Here is a 23,697-nt window from a genome sequence, read left to right as displayed (position 1 = left end):
TTCGCTCCATAAGACGCACACACATTTCCCCTTACTTTTTAGGAGGGAAAAAGTGAGTCTTATAGAGCAAAAAATACAGTATATTTTTTAAAAACACACATCTTGGTATTGTATTGTATTAAAGGCATTTAGGATAGCTTATATTAAAAGTTTAAATGTTCAAATATTAAACATATATATTACTGTAAGTATACAGTATCAGTGCATCATAGTGGTAGGAGTAATTTAGTCAGCTAAAATTACTTGGTAAAACAAATATGTATTAACAGGCTTTCTAAAACTGGACTTGGCAGGTGTCTATCAGAAAAGGGTTCCAGATTGGGACACTCTTGCTGAATATGTACCTGTTCCACTATAATAACCTTGATGAAATAAGGCAGATGGAAGAAGGCTGTATTGGATTGTTTTAAATGTGTGTATGCCCATATCAGGAGGAGGCAGCCTAAGATCCAAATTATGCAAGATTGATTGTATGTTTTTTTAAATTTTATTTTACAAATTATTTTCATCATGCCCTTGCTTTATCACTTACATATCACAAAATGTTGGGTTGTTTTGACTGTATGACAGTATCAAAACCTGTAACAACCAACTGAATGAAAACACAACCTACTGTAACAAGTTCAGGTTTCTGGTCATTTGGTTCCTAGTAATTTGGAAAAGAAAGCCTGCAGCATTAAAATGTTCTGGTCCCAACCCACTGGAATGGATAAGACTCGATCTGTATCCCCCCCCCATATATGACAAAGCATTAGATTTTTCCATTGTTTCTTCTTAGAATTGCCCTGTAACATTAGAGAATGACACTCGCTGGTAGCAATAATAGTAAGAAGGTATTAATCCCTCTTTGCTCTGCTAGGCAGCCAACACTACACTCCTAGGCTGATGGTTTAATAAATCTGAAACTGAGCCTTTAGCGTGTTGAATAAGCTATAATGCTGATTGGTGGGCTTTTGTGCGAGTATTTCAGCAATGTGTCAGTGTGTATAGTGTGGAATTAAGAGCATGACAGCAGATCATTTGTATTGAGAAAAATACATAAGGTATGTTGAGTTATTGAACTAGCAAATGCAATGCCAGAGACATGTGTTGCAAACCAGACAAAGCAGGATATCTGGTACCAGGATAATACCCTCAATGGCAGCTGCTCCTCTTCCATAGGCTACAGTGATAATCTTAACAATTCAAGACCAAGTTGCTGGTCAGCTGAGACAGGTGAAGAACCACTGAAGTCATACTTAGCCATTTAGCAAGTAGAATTGGAGCTGATGGTGAAGCACAATCACCTTATGCCAGGGATTCAATGAGGAAAGCGACAAGGACCCAAGAAACAAGCTGAGGACACATGACACAGCTGCCTTGCTGAAGCTAAGTAGATTTGGATCTGGTCAGTATCTGGATGGGAGACCACCTAGGAACCCCATGAGTTTCAAGATAGAAGATAAAGGGGATAGAAGTATATTGAATTAATAAACAGAATGGCAAGAACTTCACTAACAAATGCTGTGAATTGTTTGTGCAGTCTGTATTGAGTCATGCTATTAACTTACAGTTGTAGCTGTCTAGCAGCTTGAAGTAAATTGTAAAGATAGAATGGTTATTTTCCCTACCTCCTTCCCCCCCAATGTTTGTGTCTATGTGTTGTGGGGTGTTATTAGGGAACGGGCTGTCATTATTACACACTCAGTTCTGGATTGGGTTTCTGTTCAGTCTTAGTTGCTGAACAGGGCTGTAGAAGCATTGCGGCTGATGATTGGTATAAGACACAAATAATGGATTTAGATTTTATTTTTTTGGGGGGTGGGGGTACCTATCTAATATTAAATCCTTCAAGCCTGGACTCTTGCAATGCAACCTCATAAAGCTGCTTCTTCATTTTCTTCCAATTTCTCTCCAAATATTCTCTATCTGTAGAAGGCAAGTTCTGCAACAGGACATTTGATGAATATGCATGCTGGCCTGATGGTCTGCCTGGCACCTATGTGAACATGAGCTGTCCTTGGTATCTTCCATCAGCTAGCCCAGGTAAGTATGTTTTCCTAACTTTGAAGAACATCCAGTGTACACAATTTCTCTCCCACCAGCCTGCTAATTTTATTTATATGTTTGTTGCGTGTATATTCTGCCACTCCTTTAAGGAACTCAAGGTGGAAGATATGATTTTCACTTCCCATCTCATCCTCAAAAAAAGGTAGGTTAGGCTAAGAGAGAGCCCAAGGTCACCCACTGAGCCTCATGGTCAAGGGGAGACTTGAATATTGCGCTTCTTGGTTGTGGTTCGACACTCTTAGCTACTAACGTGCTAAATTTGCTAAAGGCAAGCTCAAGTTCATCTGGAACTCTGCATGTGCCCAGAAGCTATGTGTGTAGTCTGACTTCTCTCTGAAGAATGAGTGCAAGCATCACTGTGGTATAACAGTAAAAGCATGCGCAGGGTAAACCCAACTTGATCATGGAAATATAAGTGGCAAACAAAAGGGCCTTGCAAGCCAGAAACATGAGCAGATCTGCATGAACCTAATTAATCACACCCACACCCACACCATCTCCTTTTGGTAGTTACCACTTAGGTGCTGGGTCATGTAGGGTGGGAAATACATTGGGACTTGGTGTTACTTGAACAAAGAGGTAATTGACATGTGGACTGGTTCAGGACTGTCGGTTTTAATTCCAAATATCCTTTCAGTATAAAGGGGGGTGGGGGGGTGGGCGCTATGCTGAGTATGGGTGGGAAAGACATTTCTTAATTGAAGTCCTTTTTTCTGACACACACCTCTCTCTCTCTTGCATGAGTATTCATATTGTACTATGTTTGGTTGCTAGTGACTGTTATCTTAGGGTCATCTGAAAATTGAATTTACAAGCTCTATAGCGGTTTCTCAATCATTAATAAACATATACATTATTTACAGCTACTTAAAATTTTGCTTGTATTAATGTGCAAAATTGTTGACTTCCCAATTAATTGATATAAGAGCCCATCAAACATTCTATAACTCCTTTCAATAATTCTTTCCCCCCTTTATCTAATAACCTACATGCAGGATTAAATGCCTTCCCTTCAGCAAACCTATTTATTTTCCAACTTTGGACTCGGTGGCAGTCATTTGGCTGCTAACAGCACTAAAAATCATCACTGCAGGAGAGAGCCAAGATTTACCATAATCCTGTACCTCAATAAATTACCAGAATGTGCTGCATCTTTCATGTACTTTTGCAAATAAGCAAAAGCTGAATTATCCTGGGGTAGAATACAATTTTCACTTAAAACACATTAACATTTGGATCTCTTCAGAAATTTTCATTAAAGGATTGCAAACCACTTTGGAAACAAATTAAGCTTTATAATCCTCTCATTCCTGTTGCTATAGTATATCCTAATTTTTCTTTGTTGTCCCAATAGACTTGATGATGGGCTGTGGCAGTCCTTGGTCTCTTCCATTATAAATGGATGTGTAGTTGTGTGTGTGTGTGTGTGTGTGTGTGTGTGTGTGCGCGCGCGCGCGCTGCTAATTTCGTCATACTTTTACTTTAAAGTACAATGCAGTCTATGTGGGGCTGCCCTTGGGTTTATAAACTCCAGCTGGTGCAGAATGCTGATCAGGGCCATCTTGCTGACAACACGTGAGACTATTGTTGAAACATCTGCACCGACTGCCCATCCACTACCAAGTCAGGTTCAAAGTTCCATGTATTAATTTACAAAGCCCTGAACAACATAGGTAGAGGGTACCTCAGAGACTGCTTGAACCCTTATATTCCAGCCCTGTCACTGAGATAATATGCAGTGGCATTGTTGATCATTCCCCAAGTTGGCGAGACTCATTTGATAACTACAAGAAACCAAGTCTTTTGTGTCATGGGCTCTGTATTAGGAGAGGGGTAGTACATCTGGTGGGAGAAATGTCAGGTTCCTTCTGGGTAGTTTGTCCACCTTTCATCTCCACCCTGTACTCAGCTCCCACCTGTGGCTCCTAGAAGCTGTCAGCATGCAACAGCAGCCACTCCCTAGAAAACAGCTTTAACTGGCCAGCTAAGCCAGGTGAGTCTAGCTGATAGGTCTCAAATCCTCAGTGAGTTAGGGTCTTTCCCTGCATGTGAACACATGCTCTTGTGGATTGAGCGGATGAGACCAATTGTGTGTCAAGGCCCCCAAGCCAGCCCCCGTTAGAATAAAAATTCACACTGACACAGATTTTTGGTTTAAGGTTAATGGGCAAAAATTTAGGCCACAACTTTATTGATTACAGCAAATGTGAGCGGTATTGGCTTAGGTATTGGCAAAGGACTATATTGGACTCCTGCCCCCTTTGCAGGAAGTCAGTAATGGTAAACCACTAAAAGAGGAAGCTACATCGGGGAAACCTGCCTGTAGCTCTCCTTGGTGTTCCCAGAGGCCTGGCATGGCCCTAGCCCCTCAAGTGGACTTTGGACAGGATCCAGGCCCCGGATTCCTTCAACAGAATACCCTTGGTCTATGGAGGGGCAGGCGATGGCCGACCTCCCCTCCCCCACAAGTCAATGAGCCAATGCCTAACCGCCAAACCTTACAAAGTTGTAACGATTGCTAAGAGGTAGGCGAAAACCAAGTGGCCAGGGCCAGTCTGCCAAATGGAAAAATTCCTACCTGGCCCCCGTCCCAAGAGAGAAGTGAGGGGCAGATGGGGCTCGCCAACCTAGAAAGGTAACCCATCTAGGAGAAGGAAAACTCTGATCCTAAACCTATGCTGCCTTGCATAATAGCTTTGGGGAAAGACAAAGTTAAGGAGTAAGCCCTGCACAAATCCAGAGTGTATTCCCTAAGACAGTTGGATGGCACCTTGCATGTCTGCTTCCGGCAACTCCTGCAGCCCAATGCATTGCTTTCCTTTCCTTTGGACTGCACCAGTGAGGCCAAGAGTGGGGTCTTGTCATCTGAGCAGCCCAGGATCTCCATACACACTGCCCAGGTTTGTACCCTAGAGAGGTCACTTTGATGCTGCTAATTGCAGCAGTTTGACTTCACCCCTGAAGGCACACTCCATTGTCCCCTGAGACAGACGAATGTCAACAAGGGATTCAGCAGGCACCTTCTATCCCAACTTTTCAAGGCCTGCTGAAAACTTTTGTATCCCGTCAGACTTATACAAACAATTGAGAATATATCTTTCCATAATAGTTAATTTATTTCTGATTTTAACTTTTTATATAGTTTTATTGTGTAGCTTTATGTGTAATTATTGTAAATGCTCTGATTTTTAAAATAAATAAATGACAGTATATGAATATTGTTATAAATAAAAAAAAGAATAAACTTAACTTCCCAAAACCTCACCACAGCAGCAATGTGATGGGTCTTCCTCCTTGGGCCTTCATTATGTACTAAAACCTAATCAGCATATGGGAAAAAATCTTTTTGAGTTTCCTTTGTTCCTAATCTGGACATTAAATCCTTTTCCAGAAATTATGTAACCAGATAAACTAGGTTAGGTTTTTTATTAAGTGAGGGTACATAATGGATTCCCTTTTAGACAGAACTCTTACTAAAACTGTTGTAAATAAGAATTTGTTTAAGTTAGCAAAATAAGGGAATGCTTGGATAGGGGCTCTTCACTTTTTGGTGGGGGCTATAGTACCAAATATTACTCAAGATTCCTATACATGTTTTGAAAGTTAGGCCATTTCACGTAGCCCAAGATGGCAGCACCTACTTCTCTTATTTCTGCCATTATGTAGAATAATAATGCAAAGAGAGAGCTAAGGGTTCTGCCGCTCCTTAAAATTTTATATTTAATTAATTAGTTAGTTAGTTAGTTAATACCCTGCCTTTTTTCCTGACAGGGATTCAAGGCAGCTTATAGATAAAAACTGTAGAGTTTTCTCTTCAAGTATTGGCCAATTAGAGCTGGCCAAAAATGAATACATGTACCAAAGCTTCATAGCTGAACTTCTGTCAAGTATCAAGATTATTAGCATCTAAACCAATAATTTTATGAGGGCAAGCAGACCTAGGAAGACTTGAACTCTGAAAATGTGTAACAAACCATTAATTGCCTATGTGTAACAAAGGCATAAAAAATTAATTTACCATGATGCATACTTTGTGAGGACTGGCTACTTTTGTCGACTTTGGCTCCCAGCACCTGAGTTTTCCTTTGTCAAGTGGAGCCCAACTAAGACTGTCAATTTGGGCAAAGAACCTGTAGTCAAAATTAGTCAGGAGTCTCACAGTTCTTTAAGGGGTGAAAGTCATGAACTATTTCGTGTTGTATTCATCAGCTTTCATTGTCCATGCAGATGAAGAGGTTTCTAGCTCTCTCAGATTAGAGTTTAGTTACTGCTATCACTATTGGTAATCATGCAACACGATCACTTGCTTTAAAAAAGAACAGAAATCTGTGTAGTTATTACTGGCGGTTAATTTAGTGGGCCTAGACATCTGGCAGCAGGAGCGAAGCCTGTCTTGCATGGCCCACTGGTGAGCGCTTGGCTTTAGAGAGTTTTACGATGTGGGCATTTACCTTATTTGCACTGCCCATATTCATATTTGCTGTGAACGAGAACATTCGCGCTGTTTCTCCTGAATCACAGATTTTGTTCACCCTCAGTGTACTTCACACTCCAAGATAGAAACTACAGGACACCCCTGCCTCCACTCCCGCCCCCCAAAATGAGCTTTGCTGGCAGATGACACATCAAGCTTGGCAGAAACTCTAGGAAGAGGACAGTGAGATGAAAATTTATTTTTCCGTATTGTAGCCAAGCGAGAGTATCATTTGCTTCTTCATCTCTTCAGGGGCTTGGTTTTCGCAGGCTTTTGTTCTCCCTACAACTCCCTTTTGTCCTTAAATAATAGCTGCCTTGCTCTCCCTCTCCTTTTTTAAAAAATGAAGATCTCTATGAAGCCTATAAACAGCTTTTAATTTCTTAGAGATAACGTCCAACCTTATCAATATCCAGGATACTTTCATTTCTGCTCTTCCTCGAGTGAGTAGGAAGAAGACTCAGGGGCTCACTTTTTCAGGTCTTTTTAGGTGGGGGATTTTTCCTGAGCTAAATGTAAAAAACTTGCCCAGTGGTAAATTTACCTTCTCTTTTTCAACCACGCTGAGGCAATTTCTGGCATTCAGTGGAATCACTGCAACTGCAAAGGAGCCATAAGAATATCGTGTCCTCAGGAAAATAGAGCTTTCTCTTTTAGAGAGGGTATCTATCTCTTGTTACTGTCACTGGGAATGTAATCTCATTTTTGTTACCATTTTATAATTTAAGCCCTGCTGCCAATAACACTGTGTAGACCAAGAAAGCTTGGAGTTGCTAAGGTAATCCATTTTACATTTTATGACTCCTTCAGGGTCCTAATATTTATTGTCTAATGGCCCTAAATCCTCTTAAATAGAAAATCTTCCAGGGACGCAAGTTCCAAACAAGAGTTATAGGTGCAGTAACCACATTTGTTTTTCTTATGCCCTCTGGAGTACACAGGGTTTTGCTGCAGACTGGTGCAGCATAGTTATGCCTCAGGAGCACTGATACGATGTGTCCTTATGGCTTGGTCATAAGAGCCAGGGGCAAGAATGTGCTGCTTCAAACTATAGCCTTACTTCTGAACAAAATGCATGGCAGGTCAAGGCTTTACTAGATGTACAGGATGCAAGTAGCGCAGTTGTTTCAACTGGGTGTTTAGTGAAGCATTCCTGCAGTACAAAGATAATTTTGATTCTAACCTTTATTTATTATTTTTTTCTCAACTGTGTCCACAGGACTTATTATTGTGGATTGAGGGAAGGAGACATGGTGATATACTAGTTGCACACTTATCTAGTTCCAAAGAAAGCGTTGGTGGATGGGGTTGCTTTTGAACATTTGAAGCTGCTAGGTGAGATCATACAGGGATTTGGAGTGTGGTGTTATCAATGAGTTCTACCTGAGAAAGCAGGTAGCTTGATCGAGACCCAGGTGGCTTGTTTGACTTGGAGTGACTCTTCCCATCTTCAGCTGCTTCACCAGCTATGACGGTTCCTGGTTGAGGATAGCCTGGCCACAGTGGTCCATGATCTGGGACCCCCCAACTGGGTTACAATCATGCATTGTGCATGGAGCTTTTTTACACTGATCCCTAGGAGGCTGTGCTGCCTGCCCGTTTGCTTCCAGGCTGAATTGAAGATGTTGGTTTCAACCTTTTAGTGTCCTGAACAACTTAAGGCCCAAATACCTGAAGAGATGTCTCCCGTATACATACCTGCCCATGTCTTAAGATCTGCTGCTTGAAGTGCAATATGTTTTTGCATGTTATGTGTCAACAAGGAAGAGAGCTTTCTCTGTTATGGTGCCCCAACAGGAAACCATCTCTGCTAGGTTTTTGGTGCCAAGTTAAAAAAACCAAAAAACTGTTTGCCCAGACTTCTGTCCCATTTTTTAAATCTATCCTGTTGTGCATCACTGCATTTTAAAGTTGATTTGATAGTTTTACAGCTGTATGACAGTTTTGGTCTTGTTTTGTACATTGGCCTGATACCTATTTGATGAACAGTGGTTTTCATATATTTTAATAAATTAAATGAAACAGCCATTGGGTTCCCTGATCCCACTTACTGCCTAAGCCTTTACTGTATGGCACAGGATGGATGAATACTGAACTACATACCTTTTCTTTTTATGTAAGCCCCCATATTAAGTTTGTTTATTTATATATATACCATCCTTTTGCAAAACATCAGGGCAGTGTACAACTACAGAAAAACATTTAAAAGCAATACAAGCTAGACATTCCTGTATGTTATGTCCTGAGTGTGGAGATGGAGTTGAGAGCCAGACTCCATGTAATTACATTTAAGGTGTTTGACATCACTACCACAATATGCTTGCAGACTCAGTTAGACAGAGACCGAGAAGGCTTATTTTGCTCCCAGTGGTCTGCCATGCATAGCTGGCATGCTGCGCTTAGTTTGGTGAACCAGATTATTCTGTGTTATGTTAAATAAAGTAAAGATTTGGTTTGAAGCATGGAGCTTGGGCACCCGACACGCTTGAGTTGAATTATCAGCATAGATGAGTATCTCAGCATGTTTCTCATATTTTAAATGGTACTAATATAAGTCTGCCTGAGAAGGTAAATGTTGCAAAGAAGATAAAGAACATAAAATATGTAAATATTTTATAAATTATTAATAATTTCATTTCTGCAAAATAGTCTTAAGTTGCAAAGTGCTAAGCTTGTGAAATGGAGTCATTTGCCTCTCATCAAGCACACAGGCTGTTTAATTTTGCACAATGACTCATATTTGCATTGTTACCCTTTCACATTCCTGCATTTTATTGACGATGATCCTCCAGGGAGCTTTTCTGTTATAGGCCAAATGGTCCCCAAGAGGCACAGGTCCCTACTACTTATTTTGAAAGTGCTGCAGATAAAAGTTTTATCCCCCAAACATGTTCCAAATGTTGACTTTTAGAATTTCTATTCATCACCTTAAATTTTATTTGAGCGAGAGCAAAATCCTTAATGGCGTCATGTTTATGAGGGAACCCACTTTTTATAGCTTTTCCTTGAAGATAATGACAGCAGATTCTGGCTTACTTCCAGAGTCATTTTACACTTCTGGGGCTAATTTACTTTGCTTCCTGACAATTGGAGTAACCTGAAGTGAGTTAGGGAAGAGCAGGAACAAGTGCTCAATCAGCATAATTGCTTTTGCAAGAAACAACCTGGCTTTGCATATGTGAAAGCAGCTTGATTATCACCATCCCTGGAGTCAAATTAAGCAAGGGGAAAGTCCCTATTGAATGAATACAAATGCAGACCCTTCTTTGAACTTGTGTTCTCCTACAATGTGCTGGGTGGGCGAGAGTCGCTAGGCTGTGAACTGCAAATCAGCCCTGAGTGCTCACTGGAAGGACAGATCCTGAAGCTCCAATACTTTCGCCACCTCATGAGAAGAGAAGACTCCCTGGAAAAGACCCTGATGTTGGGAAAGATGGAGGGCACAAGGAGAAGGGGACGACAGAGGACGAGATGGTTGGACAGTGTTCTCGAAGCTACTAACATGAGTTCCACGATACTGCGGGAGACAGTGGAAGACAGGAGTGCCTGGCACGCTCTGGTCCATGGGGTCACGAAGAGTCAGACATGACTAAACAACTAAACAACAACAACAATACAAATTTAATCAACAACAACAGACACAGGAATTTAGACACAGGAAGGAACCCTGTGCATTTTGATTTTTTAAAAATGGGAAATAAGTAGAAACAGTAACTGGATAGTAATCTCCAGAGATAAAAATATAACGTGAATGCTTTGGAACAGGTGGTTAAGAAGATGGAGTTGCTGGATATGTTGAAACCTCCCTGAGGAATCCTGCTTTAGAAGAGAAATCCAAGGGAAGATACTGTTAAGGGATTTGGATTGGGCTGGGTGTCATTGTGGGATCCTCTTCAACCCTGTGATTCTAGAGATGAAAGACTGGGATATGAAGAAGGGGAGGACTGCTAATATGGGCAGACTAGTTCCTTGGTCAAGTCTTCTCTTTTGTAATATAAGCTAGAAATCTGATGGGAATCAATATCTTTTGGAGCTAATGCTGTTAACCCCCATCTTATACTCAGCCTGTATCTATAGCACTAAAATGTTATATATTTGCAGTGATGTAATTTAAAGGACTCCAATCCAAGGTACAGACTGAAACCTCTGAAATGTCTTCCTGCTTGAATATGGGGCATGTATAACGGTACCTTTACAGAAGTTCCACAGAAGTATAGCCACACAAAATAATGGTTTATTTCCATACTGTACCATGAAATATTGCACTAACAGATGCCATGGCATAGGTCTGGTGTGACAACAGGAGTCAGATTCACTTGAATAAAAGTTTGATACTGAGTTCCATGTTGAATATTATCATTGTGCATTATACCTAACTCAGAAATGACTGTACAGCTTCAATACTTTTTCCATGCCTATAGAAGAAATTTGAGATGAACACTACTGTGCTTAGTATTTACCTATAGAAGCTGGCTTCTTTCACATTGGTACAGGTGTGTTCTAAAGTGCTTCGTATTATTTTCAAGATCATTTTTAGAGGACTTTGTTATAAATTATTCTGCCATCGTTGTGCAAAGGGAACTAAGGGTGGAAATAAAAGGTAGTTGTAGACTATTTTTGTTGTTCTCCATGGGGAAACAGACTACAAGTTTTTATGAATAGAAACTTGCTTTGCCCATGAAACAAAGGTTGCTGAAAGCTGATGTGCTGCCTGTGTGATTGATAAATTTAGGTCGTGCTGGTTGAGTGGAACTGTTCAAAGAACAAAGTCTTGTGCTAGGATATATTATCTTTTGCCATCAAAGGGCAAACCACTCTGTCAGGGAGCGGCAAGTCAATCTACCACAGCAAATAATTTGGCTATTACTCATAAACAGCAGATTCACCACTGCCTTCTGGAAAAAAACTGTTACCTTTTCCAGAACATTTCCCCTGTCAAGAACTAAGAAGAGTTATTAATTTGGGACAACTTACGATGCTCAAAACGTGTGCAGAGCGCACTGAGGGGAAACACTACTCTCTGCCTCCTCTCCCTCAGCTTGTCTTTCCCTGTCTGGGTAAAATGTGATAGGCTAGGACATGATGTAATTTGTTTCAAAGATAAATTATGTGGCAATTTATTCCAAAGGACAATTGGGTGACTAATCTTCCACCATTCCTGACACACAGCTGTAGTAAAATGCAGATCAGGTTGGTTGTTTTAAAAGGGGAAGCATTTAATTGGTTTTTTTATTTCCAGCATAAGTGAGCTAGCTAATGAAATATTTGTGAGCCTCCTGGCATGTGATAACATATTTCCTATATCTAAAAGTGTTTTGCCAGATGTAGTATTTGATTTGATTTACAAGCTCATCCAAGAACAAGATAAATGATGACATTAACTCCAGTTCTAACTATTGGCCTCCCCTTTCAGTCTTTTATCAGCAAACAGGGACTGTTTGGATTCTGGGCACCAATCCATATCTTTAAACATTTAATACTAATAAGGTGTAATTGACATGGAATTCAAGCAAACAGGCTCTATTAAGGCTATTGCTTCTAAGAAACTAACTTTGTGTGTGAAAGCATCTTACACAGAATGTGAAATAAATCAAAGCCCTGGCCTAATTGTGCAGCTTTACAGCATCATTTTTAGAATATTGGTCTCTTTTGTGTAAGCTTTAAATGCTTATTGATTTCTTCCAGTTTGAGGCAACTTCCATGGAAAAATAAGATCCCACATGAAGAAGCAAGGTGATGGCAGTTGGACATTAACATAAAGCTGTTTTGATCAAAGCAGCACAAAGCTGGTGCAGCACATTGTCTCACCTTTAAAAGCACTTTCATAAAGACAAGTATACAGTGTGTCACTTTGTACAACTCTATGACCTGTGTGCGACGTTTTTTTTTGTCTTTGTTGCACCTTATGAAACACATCCTTGCCATTGCAACCTAATACAGCATTCAGACATGCCTTTTGAATTCCTGTGTTCTAGATAACTCCTGTCTTGTTAAATCCTGCCACTTTTGACATGCCAAAACCAACTCAGCATGAGTTTGGCAGACTGGTGGGAGGTTTCTGTCCCCTCCCCGCAAAACACAGAAGACTCTGGTGACTGGTGAAATTCAGGGCATTCGTTTTAAAGCAAAAAACAATTGTTTTTAGGTGTTTTGCACAAGGTAAAATGCATTTAAATACAAGCTAAAGAAATGTGTATTTTAAAATAAAGACGTAGTCATAGCATAGAAAATAGTATCAAATGAATTATTATTGGCTGGAACCAGAGCTGCACTTAGCAGAGTTCCTGAGGAGGTGATTTATTTTCTCCAAGGGGTTGGGGGCCACAGGAATTGCACAGGGGAATTGGGGAAGATTACTTCTTCCTCTAGCGAGGAGTCATTGTTGGATCTTAGTGCCTTCCATGAATGGAAGGAGTCCTTTCATTTGTGGTTCAGTCAATCTAGATAAACATTTTGATTTACTGATTCAGATTTCTGAAGCTCCTGTGGAATGTCTGGGCTTGTATGAATGCAAAACTTGCATATTCCTGGCCAAAGGGAGATTTCAACTGGGAGAAACATTAACAGTTTTTATGAATAGTGGTATATAAATATTTTTATAAATAAAAATAAATGAACTTCAAATTCTGGTAATGCCACTTTTAAAAAGTAAACTCTTAAGTTTTCTTAAGTAAATTATCTGAGATTATTTCTGTGTTTACTATGGCAGCAACGAACTTTAGTATCTTTTGGTTACCTCTTGGCTTCTGAGTGTTCCTTGTTCATAGAGAACAGTAGGCATCAGATCATTTAGACTGTCACTTATTTACTGACATGGATGCCAACCAAATGCTAATTTCTATCAAGTGGGATGTAAATTATTCTAAGAGAAAAGCCATGTGGTTCAGGAAATAGGTTCACTCTCAAGTTACAGAGTTCAGATCCATGGAGTTGTCACTTGCCGATTTTCTGAAAAATGTACAATGAACTTGCTTCACTTTTCTAGTAGAAAAACAATCAGTGTCAAAATTCATTAAACTTGAAGCCTCAGAGGCTGGGTTCAGATGTAAAGCAAATCCATGGTTTGTGCAAACCATTGTTAAGAACCATATCATTGTTTGATCATCTACATGTATAACAGACAACCAGTCCCTGTCTGCTTTTGTTTCCCATCTATTCAGGACCCAGCTTAATAAGTCCACTTGAATCTCTAAGAAGGGAGGAGAGATGAGGCACAACAGACACAAGGCTTGTTCATATCTCAGCTTGATAAGCCAAGATATATGTTTGTGAAAACTGAGCCATTAAAAGAAACCATAGTTTATCTAAACAAGCCATGGTTTCATGTTGCATTTTTGTAACATGATATGTAACATGAGATATGTAACATGATACAGATATGTAACATGAGAATCCTAAAATGTCTTAGAAGCGCTTGAACTGCTTCTACGTTAGTACTATGGTTAAGTATACGTTACTGAAAGCTGTCAGGGGGAAGTACCAGGCTAGGGCTTTCTGCTGGTTGATACTAATAATGGGTTAGATTTTGCTTTTGTTTTATGTCATCTTCCATCATTATGCGCTTTCTGGTCTTGGATAGGGCAAGTTTACCGCTTCTGCACACTGGAGGGCACGTGGCTGCTGGAGGAAAATTCCACCATTCCATGGAGGAACATATCTGAGTGTATGGCTACTGATGAAGTAAGTGCCTAAGATTTTGCTGGAATAATCACTAGCCTGTATGCCACATCCTCTATCCCCAGAGACTGTTACAGCAGTAGTAATGGTAGTGATGTTTTTTAGATGTAAGTTTTCTGTTAGTTAATAAAGCATGCTACCTGCTGCTGGTTGCTCAAATTCAGATTGTTTCAAAACTTCAGTGGAATTGAAACAAGTAGCATGGGCATGGCATTCTTTGGTCCCAATGTTTATCGGGACTGATACTAATTATTGCAACCAGTATAGAAGCTGCAAATGTTGAAGGAAATTGCTTGCATGTGTGACCATAGGGGGGAGAAAACAAGAAAATACACTGACAATGTGGTATAATTTCTAGTGGTTTCTCCCTTTACAAGATACTTGTGAAAGGCAATGGGAAATGGATGGGGTTGCAAAACTCATCTTTTTAGCAGTTTTGTATTTTCATTTACATTGCCTTCGGCTGGGCTGTACTGACTTAGACTATTATAATAATCACGTGGACTTGTTTGGAGGAACTCTGTGAACACGCATCAGCTTAAACCATGGGTAGGCAAACTAAGGCCCAGGGCCTGGATCCGGCCCAACCGCCTTCTAAATCCGGCCCGCAGACGGTCCAGAAATGAGTGTGTTTTTACATGAGTAGAATGTGTCCTTTTATTTAAAATGCATCTCTGGGTTATTTGTGGGGCATAGGAATTCATTCACCCTCCCAAAAAAAAATATAGTCTGGCCCCCCACAAGGTGTGAGGGACAATGGATCAGCCCCCTGCTGAAAAAGTTTGCTGACTCCTGCCTTAAACCAAAGGATTTCAGTGCTCAGAGGTTTCTGAAGTAGTCTGTGTTGCCCCACAAAGTTTTGCAACAAGCCAAAGGACTTGCAAGCAATTTGTTGGAAACTTAAGACTTTAGAAAGCTGAATGCAAAGCTGTGTAAATGTTACTCATCACATGAAATTAATTGGGAGCAGTCCAGTGGAAGTCAGACTACCATAATTACTATTGAACATAAATATAACTCTTTAGAGTTTGCAGCAAAGTAATCTTCACAGCCACTCTCTGGAGGGAAGGTTATATTGGGCTGAGGTTAAGAGATGGAGGGTTGCTTAGAACCACCTTGTGATCCTCCACGACAAAAGTGAGATTGGCAGTGGTGATTTCCAAGCTCATTTTAGACATCATGCTACATCAGCTTTTGGCTAAAATTGTTTACTGTAGGGGTGAGCTGCATGCTCTCAGGGATAATCTGCTGGAGGCCAGAAACAAACATTATAAGGGTCACTTTTCTTTCTTTCTGACATTCACTTCTCTCTTTCTCCCCATGCATTGGGCTGCTGGGGGAGAGATAAGCCATTTCTACTGCAGGTCTGAAGGGCTTTTGTCCCTCCTCCTCCCTCCAGTTCTCCAAATGTTTAAACTCCCATTCTCTCCCCCCCCCCCACTACCTTCCTGTCCACCTCTCCCTCTGGGCTCTTCCAGCCAGCATGAAATTTGACTAAGGGTCACATGTTACCGACCGCGGTCTACATTGCCATGTTACGATTATTCAGCAGAAGTGGGAAGAATACAAATAGAGAACAGGGCAGGAGAGAAATTCTGCAAGTTTGAAGTGAGGTTAATTAAAATGCAGGAAATCCCCAAGCTTGCTTCCCCATCTATTTTCTCATTCTTTTGAATGCCTGTGACATAGCTGAAGATGATGTTCGGAGAAGCTGAATTGCTGTATTACAAACCACATGCAGGGACATTTTTTGTCTCCATTGGCTGTTTAAAAGATTATTTCACACTTGTGTAGAAAGCTGCCAACAAGACAGATGCTTAACGACAGTGCTTGGTCGTTTGGCACCTGTCTCATTTCCATAAAATAGAGTGCTTTGGGGGGTAATGATTTAGAAACCCCGAATACTGTCTTGTGTCCTGAAATGTAAATACTGATTTTTATTTTCAATTTTCGACAACCCCACCAACTTATTCTCACACTGTTTAGAGCCATAGATAAAAATAGAACTCAGAACAACCTTTAGATTTGGGTAGGGTGAAGGTCATCATGTGGCTTGGCTGTAGCTGTCCTTGAGCATGAAATCCAACTGGAAAGATTGAAGCTCAGAGGAATGGTCACAGACTAACAATTGGTCCAGGCAGAGCTCATTAAAATAAATGGTAGTTCTGCCAGTGACTTATGAATTTCACCTATAGTTCTGCTGCTCCTGTCTTAAGTTTGTGCCCTTTGCAATTTCAAACTAACTCCATGCATTGGTTATTAATTAAATTTATTAATTAATTGGCTGACACATGTAGTTAATGCTCTCCCTTCTGTTCCAAATTCTTCTTTCATTTTCCAAACCAGTCTTCCCTTTAAAAACAGCAATACCCTTCCACACAATCCAAATCACTCACAAGACATTTGGGTGGCATATCTCATATACCGCCAGCTCACGTAGTCCTGGAGAATTTCCCCTTTCCTGTGTGAGAGGAGGCAGCACTCTCTACAGGGGACAAAACACCACTCCAGTATCAAGATACAAAATATAAGGGACAAATTAGGCTCAATAACAGACTTCCATATTTGGGTTTGAGTTTCATTTTATTATTTTCATGTAATGAGTTTTTAAGCTTTCAGGATAAGTTATGCTCTCAGGGCACATTGTCCTGAACAAAAAAAGAACACATGGTTTTGGGATTCCTGATATATTGGACTTGATGTTTGTGATCTGTACTACTTGCCTATGTTTTGTATAAGATTGTTGGCTTTGCAGTTCTGTTTATCTACTCAGCTATGCCTTGAGTTGACCATCTGCTCATCTTAGAGGCTTTTGAGGAAGCTGGGTCCAATAACTATATCCTTCCATTGCGTTCTTATGTTATCTTCTTTTAGGACTCACCAGAAGGCCACATGCTATTCCTTTCTGCCATCTACACCACTGGATATGCTCTTTCCTTCTCGGCCCTTGTCATAGCCACTGGCATCCTCCTGGGGTTCAGGTAACCTTGTTATGCCTACAAAGAGGCATGAACTCCAAATTGTAAATAGCATTTGACTAGTACTTGTATGCACTAATGGTGCCTGTTGCAAAATTTCAAAAACCTCAAACCTTTAAATGCAATAAAATGGGAAGTCAAAGGCAGCATGAAGGTGAGCTTCACATAAACGGTGGAAGAGTTTAAAGAGTTTGTTGTAAACTATTACATACATATAGTGGGGAAACTGCAGTGCAAGAATAGAGTGCCCAAGTTCACTGTGTTATAACCAATAGTGATAATATTTTGCCTTCATCAGTCAGAACCATACTGGGCTATCACTTGTTCTTGGTGTGCTGCACATCGGAAGCAGCTGATATTTGTGCTTAATAGAGAGACATAAACTCTCCTGCCCCCTCCCCTGAAGAGGTATTAGTTTGATGCTATAGTAACAGATGTAAACTCTGAAATTACTATTAACTCAGATATGGCTGAACTATTGTGGAGGAACATTTTGCTTTGTATCATAGACAGAGCATTTTTATTTCGATGGAGGGACAAAACTGCCTTGCTCTACTGCACATATCTTTTCAGATGGGGTTTGTTATTAGGTGGCAGAAAGGCAAGGGAGAAGAAATGTTTGAGATTCTTGAATAAAGGATTGCTGTTACATTGATACTGTGTTCTAGCAACTGAGTTGAACTTTTTTCTTTTTGACAGGTTGTGATTTCTGTTCTCCTAGAGCATGACTGAGATTCATAATGAATGTTCATTGTTACTTATTGTGAGCCTAGAGGGGAAATCATGCTCCCACAACAGTCCATATAGTTCTTAAGTGGCATATCGGTATAGAGGCTTATCTTGCTTTTCAAACAATAGGTAGTAAATATCAGAACTTCTCTTGATGGTAGCCGATGCTTCTGCCACAGCCCCCTGCAGATTTTCCCAGTACACAGAAAGCTAAGGCTTGCCTCACAAAATGCATTTCTTTATCTAAAGAGATTTGAAGATGTATAAAAAACTCTGTTCTTTAAATCCCTCTGCTGTGACCACTTTAGTAAAAATTCAAAATAGTTCTCTACTTCTACACATCTTTTTAGTCTAAATGTGTTTCGGGGTGAAAGCATTATAAGTTTTCCTTTGCCTTCAACATAAGAAGAAATCCCTGCAGCTCTTCCTGAATTATATGCCAAGTGACTCATTTGCCCACTTCAGTTTTGAGCGGAGTCCCCTTGTTGCCCTGTTCGACAGTTGTTACAGCCTACACGTTTGAGTAACTTAAACATCATGATTATTTTTCAGGCATCTGCACTGCACCAGGAACTACATTCACTTGAACCTTTTTACCTCATTTATCCTCCGTGCTATATCCATCTTCATTAAAGACTCCGTGATAACTTGGATGTATAGGACAGCCCCTCGTGAACAGCAGTGGGAGAGTTTATTCTCTTATCAGGTAGGGAGATGAGACCAAAACACCTTTAGTATCATTGATCCTGTGACTCAATATATTTGTGTTTAACTTTCCATCTTCATTTGAAGGGAAAGGTGCCCTGGGATGTCTTGTTAGATTTGCACGCTTCTAGAGGTTTGCTCTCAGTGCTAGTCTTCCAACTGTCACAATTTCAGTTGTGAATGATTTTTCTGATACAGTTGAAGTCTCCCTTGGTGCTCTTGTTGTTTAAAACTTTTCCTCTTTGCTCCATTTTATTTGTCATTTTCTTTCCCTGAGATGAGAAGGAAGCAACCAATTCTTTTTCTGACAAGTGTGTTGAACTATGTCTCTTTAGCTACTATTCCAGTATCCCAACAAACATCTAGAAATATTACCTCAAAAAACCAAAGACTACGTTGGGAAAGATACCAGAGTTTTCCCAAAGCAGAAGGTCTGCGATTCCTGAACAGTTCTGCCCTGTCCCATTATTATACTTGGTAAACAATTCCACTTTGGTTTGATATTTGAACTGTGTCTGAAGGTACATTTTTTCACCTTTGGTGGACATGCCCAAGGATTAAGACATTCTGGGAGATAATTTATAATGAAATGAAAAAGGTATTTAAATATACCTTTCTGAAGAAACCAGAGGCCTTTCTCCTGGGCATGGTCGGCCAATTGGTGCCAAAGAACAATAGAACTTTCTTTATGTATGCAACAACAGCAGCAAGAATACTCATCGCGAAGTATTGGAAGACACAAGATTTACCCACCCGGGAAGAATGGCAGATGAAGTTGATGGACTATATGGAACTGGCGGAAATGACTGGCAGAATCCGAGACCAGGGAGAAGAGTCGGTGGAAGAAGATTGGAAAAAGTTTAAAGATTACTTACAGAAATATTGTAAAATTAATTGATGTTAGAAAAATGATGGAATGAAGTTATATGGCTTTAGCAGAAATGTTATAAGGAATTAGGTACAGACAGATTGTAAATGTATTAAAGGGAAAAAACAAGGTTAGAATATGTTAAGATAAATTACAGGACAGAAAACAGAGGAAGATGGAAAGGAATTGCTGAAACAGTTAATTGAAGTGGAACACAAAAAGGGAGATGTGAGGAGGTCGCTGAAACAAGTGAACGAAAGTTATGATATCGAAATTAATGGATGTGTTTTTGATTGTTTTTGTTTTGTTTGGTTGATTTAATGTTTTAGGGTTTGGGTTGTGTGGTGTTTTTGTTTTTGTCTTTGTATTGTATTGTATTGTCTTGTTTAATTCTTTTTCTTTTCTTTTGTAATTTTTAAACTGCTAATAAATATTATTTAAAAAAAAATATTTGAACTGTGTCACCCAAAAAAATGGGAATTCCGTCGTCTCTGTTCCCTGATTTTTTGAGGACTGACCTTCCCTGCTTTTACACTGATTGGTAGCTGTGAGAAATGGCTTGGATCCTGAGAGACTCAAACAGTAGGAAGGTTGCCAAAGGGGACTTGCCGGCCTCTTGCACTCCCTGAAAGCCTCTCTGAAGAGTTGGAGAGACTCTCTTGGATAGTGTGGGATGGGGCATGCAATGAGAAAAGAGGAAATTGTCAAAATTGAGCAGAGGTCTCTTATACAGGTGGCCTCCACTTGAACAAGGTGCCTCTGTCTAATTTTAGATGACTTCCTCACCAGCCCATCCTGCCATGTTTAACAGGGACCTCTGACCCTCTGAATAAGCTTTTCATAGACGGATACATAGGTATATGTACACACATACTTGGGGGATGTAGTGGAAAAGCTATGCTCCTGTTGAATTTGTTCTCTTTTGTTCAAAATACAATTGACACTCTCAGAAGTTTTTTTAAAAATGCCATTTCTAGCCAAGTACTGGCTGGGGGAATCCGGTATCTGTCGTGTCACATGCACTCCTGCTTTTGCTTCCTTGCCTTTCACAATGCATCCTATATTTGCTAATTTCTCTGTTCTTCTGTTTCAGGAGTCACTTAGTTGTCGCTTGGTCTTTGTGATGATGCAGTATTGTGTGATTGCCAACTACTATTGGCTGTTGGTGGAGGGAATGTACTTGTATACGCTGCTAGCACTATCTGTTTTTTCTGAGCAGAGAATCTTTCGGCTCTACCTTTTTGTTGGCTGGGGTAAGTGAGTCGCTCCTCCCTCCCCACCCACCACCGTTTTTAATAAAAAAGTGCATTTCTCTGCTTGAGTGCTCTAGGATAAATGGAATTGAAGCAGGAGCAGGGGTAGCATTGTCTTTTGCAGTAAAAGAAGTACTAACCATTTGAGCTACTTTCTTTTCTCTTTTTGCTGCTAAACTCAGATGCATCTTTAAGGCAACAACATAGCCATCATTTTTATAATTGTGTTAGGATCTTCTTCTGATAGGCTTGGGCTTGCTAGTCTACCACCCATCAGGGGTGAGGATGGTCTTCTTTTAAGAAGCATGCAAAGGGGCAGGGATGAAGCTGCTCTTAAGTGGACCACAACAATAGCCTTTCTTGTAGAGTATGTGGCATGCTCTAGCTATGCCTTTACTTTCAAAGAGAAAATAATATGATTCTTTGTGGAAGAGAGTGCTCAGCTGAGCATTTCACAATACTCATTTCCAAGAGAGTGTATGAAGACCAGCAAACCAAATCTCTATTAACCGCACTATGATTTTGCCAACCAATTGTAGTTCAAGTGGCTTTTGCCATGAAAAGGCTATCTGCCTGGTAGTTATATACATTGCAAAATTGTGACTGGCCAGGCAAGAAATGTATCACTTATATCAGGCACATTCTTAATATCTGCTTGTCAAACTATTATGAAGTCTCTGTGATAAATTATCCATTAGCCTTTGGAATTCTTGAAATGTGATTATTATAATAGTGATGCTTAGCACAGAGCTCAGTCGCAAATGCAAAACTTTGGTAATGATCTTGCTGCTTTATTTTAATGTTCCTAGCATTTGTGGTTGTGCCAGCAATGTTTGCTAAGAGCTCTGGAAACAGAAGCCAGTGCTTAAAAAACAGGACTTCCTGTGCTTCTTTCATATCTCTCCCCCCCCCCCCCATCCTGAACCTGATCAATAATTTCATAAAGCATCTGATTGCTTGCTACTAGATTGAATTAGGAAAAGTAGGGACAGTGTCTGCTATTTTTTCTTATTCGTATCATTCTAGCTTATACCATGTTGATTCTAGTTTATACTGTGACACCAATTTTCTGCATGGCTACCGTCCTTAAATGTTTTAAATGTATTTTGACTGAATCATATGTATGAAATAATCAATACACATTGAAGATTATGTTGCACAATAAACCACATAGGGTTGTCATGTGTCCTCTTTTTCCAGGACACATCCTCTTTTTCAGGGGTAAAATTTGAGACAAATTGTATTTATTTGCTTTGAATGGCCGTCATAGCGTCCTCTTTTTTTTGCTCTTCAAAATATGGCGACCCTATTATAGTGGAGGAAATGTTTATATTTACTATTGTCCTTTTTTAGAATGCTTTGGAAGGCTGGAGACTTAGAAGGTTAGATTGCATTTTAGACTTTGCCGTTATAAGTGCTTTTATTACAGAGCACCCTTTTCTTTGTGTTCTCATTTGATTTGGTTTTGAAAGTATAAATAGGGGGTGTTGTTAAAGTTCTTTGGTTTATCCAACTGTGTGTTTCATGATGTTTAGATATTTTGCAACACACACAGTGTATACAAAACAAAAAACACAAATCAGTTTACCAGCATGCAAGACAACATACATAAGCAGAGCCTCCTGAAACTTGCTATTTCAGAATGAGTAATGCCCACTTTTCAATAAATGTATTTCATAGAATTGTGAGTTGGAAGGGACCCTGAGGGTCATCTAGTCCAATCCTCTGCAAAGCAGGAATCTCACCTAGAACATACCTGTAAATGACATATAGCCATCCAACCTCTGCTTAAAAACCTCCAAGGAAGGAGAATCCACCACCTCTTGTGGGAGTCTGGTCCACTGTCAAACAGCTCTTACTGTCAGAAAGTTCTTCCTGGTGTTTAGTTGGAATCTCCTTTATTGTAACTTGAATCCATTGGTTCAGGTCCTAGCCACCAGAACAGGAGAAAACCAGCTTTCTCCATCTTCCATGTGACAGCCCTTTATATATTTGAGGATGATTGCCACATCTCCCCTGTCTACTCTGTACCAGGCTGAACATAGCAACAACAACAGCAGATTAATACAGCTTAACCTACATGGTGTCCAATACCACTGAAATTGTATTTCACAGATATGTTGCATTTTTAATGTCTAAATTGCTTTGGCAAGTTTTTGCCCTTCTGCTGGTTCACCTTGTGGTCTGAACACTCTGGCAAATGAACTTACTGGCAAAATTCAAAATTCATACAAATGATCAGTTGTAAATTATTCACCTAGCTCTACCAAATGCACAGTGATATATTGATGATGAAAATATTGTGCTCTGTTGAAGCCAATAAATAAATATAAATAATAAAGAGCTCAGATAGATAGAAATGTCTAAAGCAATTCTGCCGGGGGTGTTCTAATGGCACTTTACAACCTACAAATTGTACAATTATTTAAAATCCTACAAAGCAGAGAGCTGACAAAATGTTTTACCCTTTATAAAAAAAATTGTCTGACTTTAGACATTTATCTAAATAAATGGAAATGGGGGGAATTAATAGTCTGTCCAAACCTAGACAGACCTAAAAATCTATTATGAGGAATACAGCAGAGCTCTGTCTGTCTTGCTGCCTGAAATATTTCTGATTGCAGGCTCAACTTTGCAATACTTGAAGACAATGGTTGCAATGTGGGAAGGGATCCAATATGCACTCTGAGCAAATGCAGTCTAGTTCTCCTCTGAGAGCTGAGAACAGCACATTAAAATGGAGGTCTGTGTATGGGTTTAAAAGAGAGAATGTGAAATTATCCTTGTCTTCATGGGACGTTGAATCATGCCCAGTTACTTATTTTTCTGTTCAGCAGTAGAGTTCTTGTGAATTTTTCTTACTATGATAGTGCTATAAAAATGTTTTCTTTCTCCAGACCTTTATTAGATATATTACAGATATAGACCATCTTAAAACATCCATATACAAAAATTTCTCTCTCT

At 39.8% G+C, this 23,697-nt stretch overlaps 1 protein-coding gene across 1 annotated transcript in view; it reads left to right on the top strand.

Moving 5' to 3' along the window:
• Positions 1-23,697, top strand: part of GLP1R (glucagon like peptide 1 receptor) — a 107,666-nt gene that overhangs the window by 50,433 nt on the left and 33,536 nt on the right. Inside the window, exons 3-7 of the mRNA XM_079969296.1 lie at positions 1,915-2,025; positions 14,103-14,203; positions 17,075-17,181; positions 18,460-18,613; positions 20,574-20,733. Coding sequence (XP_079825422.1) covers positions 1,915-2,025; positions 14,103-14,203; positions 17,075-17,181; positions 18,460-18,613; positions 20,574-20,733 — 633 coding nt within the window. The remainder of the gene's footprint in view (positions 1-1,914; positions 2,026-14,102; positions 14,204-17,074; positions 17,182-18,459; positions 18,614-20,573; positions 20,734-23,697) is intronic.

This window comes from Podarcis cretensis, assembly GCF_951804945.1.
Source record: "Podarcis cretensis genome assembly, chromosome: 3".
Lineage (NCBI taxonomy): Eukaryota > Metazoa > Chordata > Lepidosauria > Squamata > Lacertidae > Podarcis > Podarcis cretensis.
This window is presented reverse-complemented; position numbering and strand designations above follow the sequence as displayed.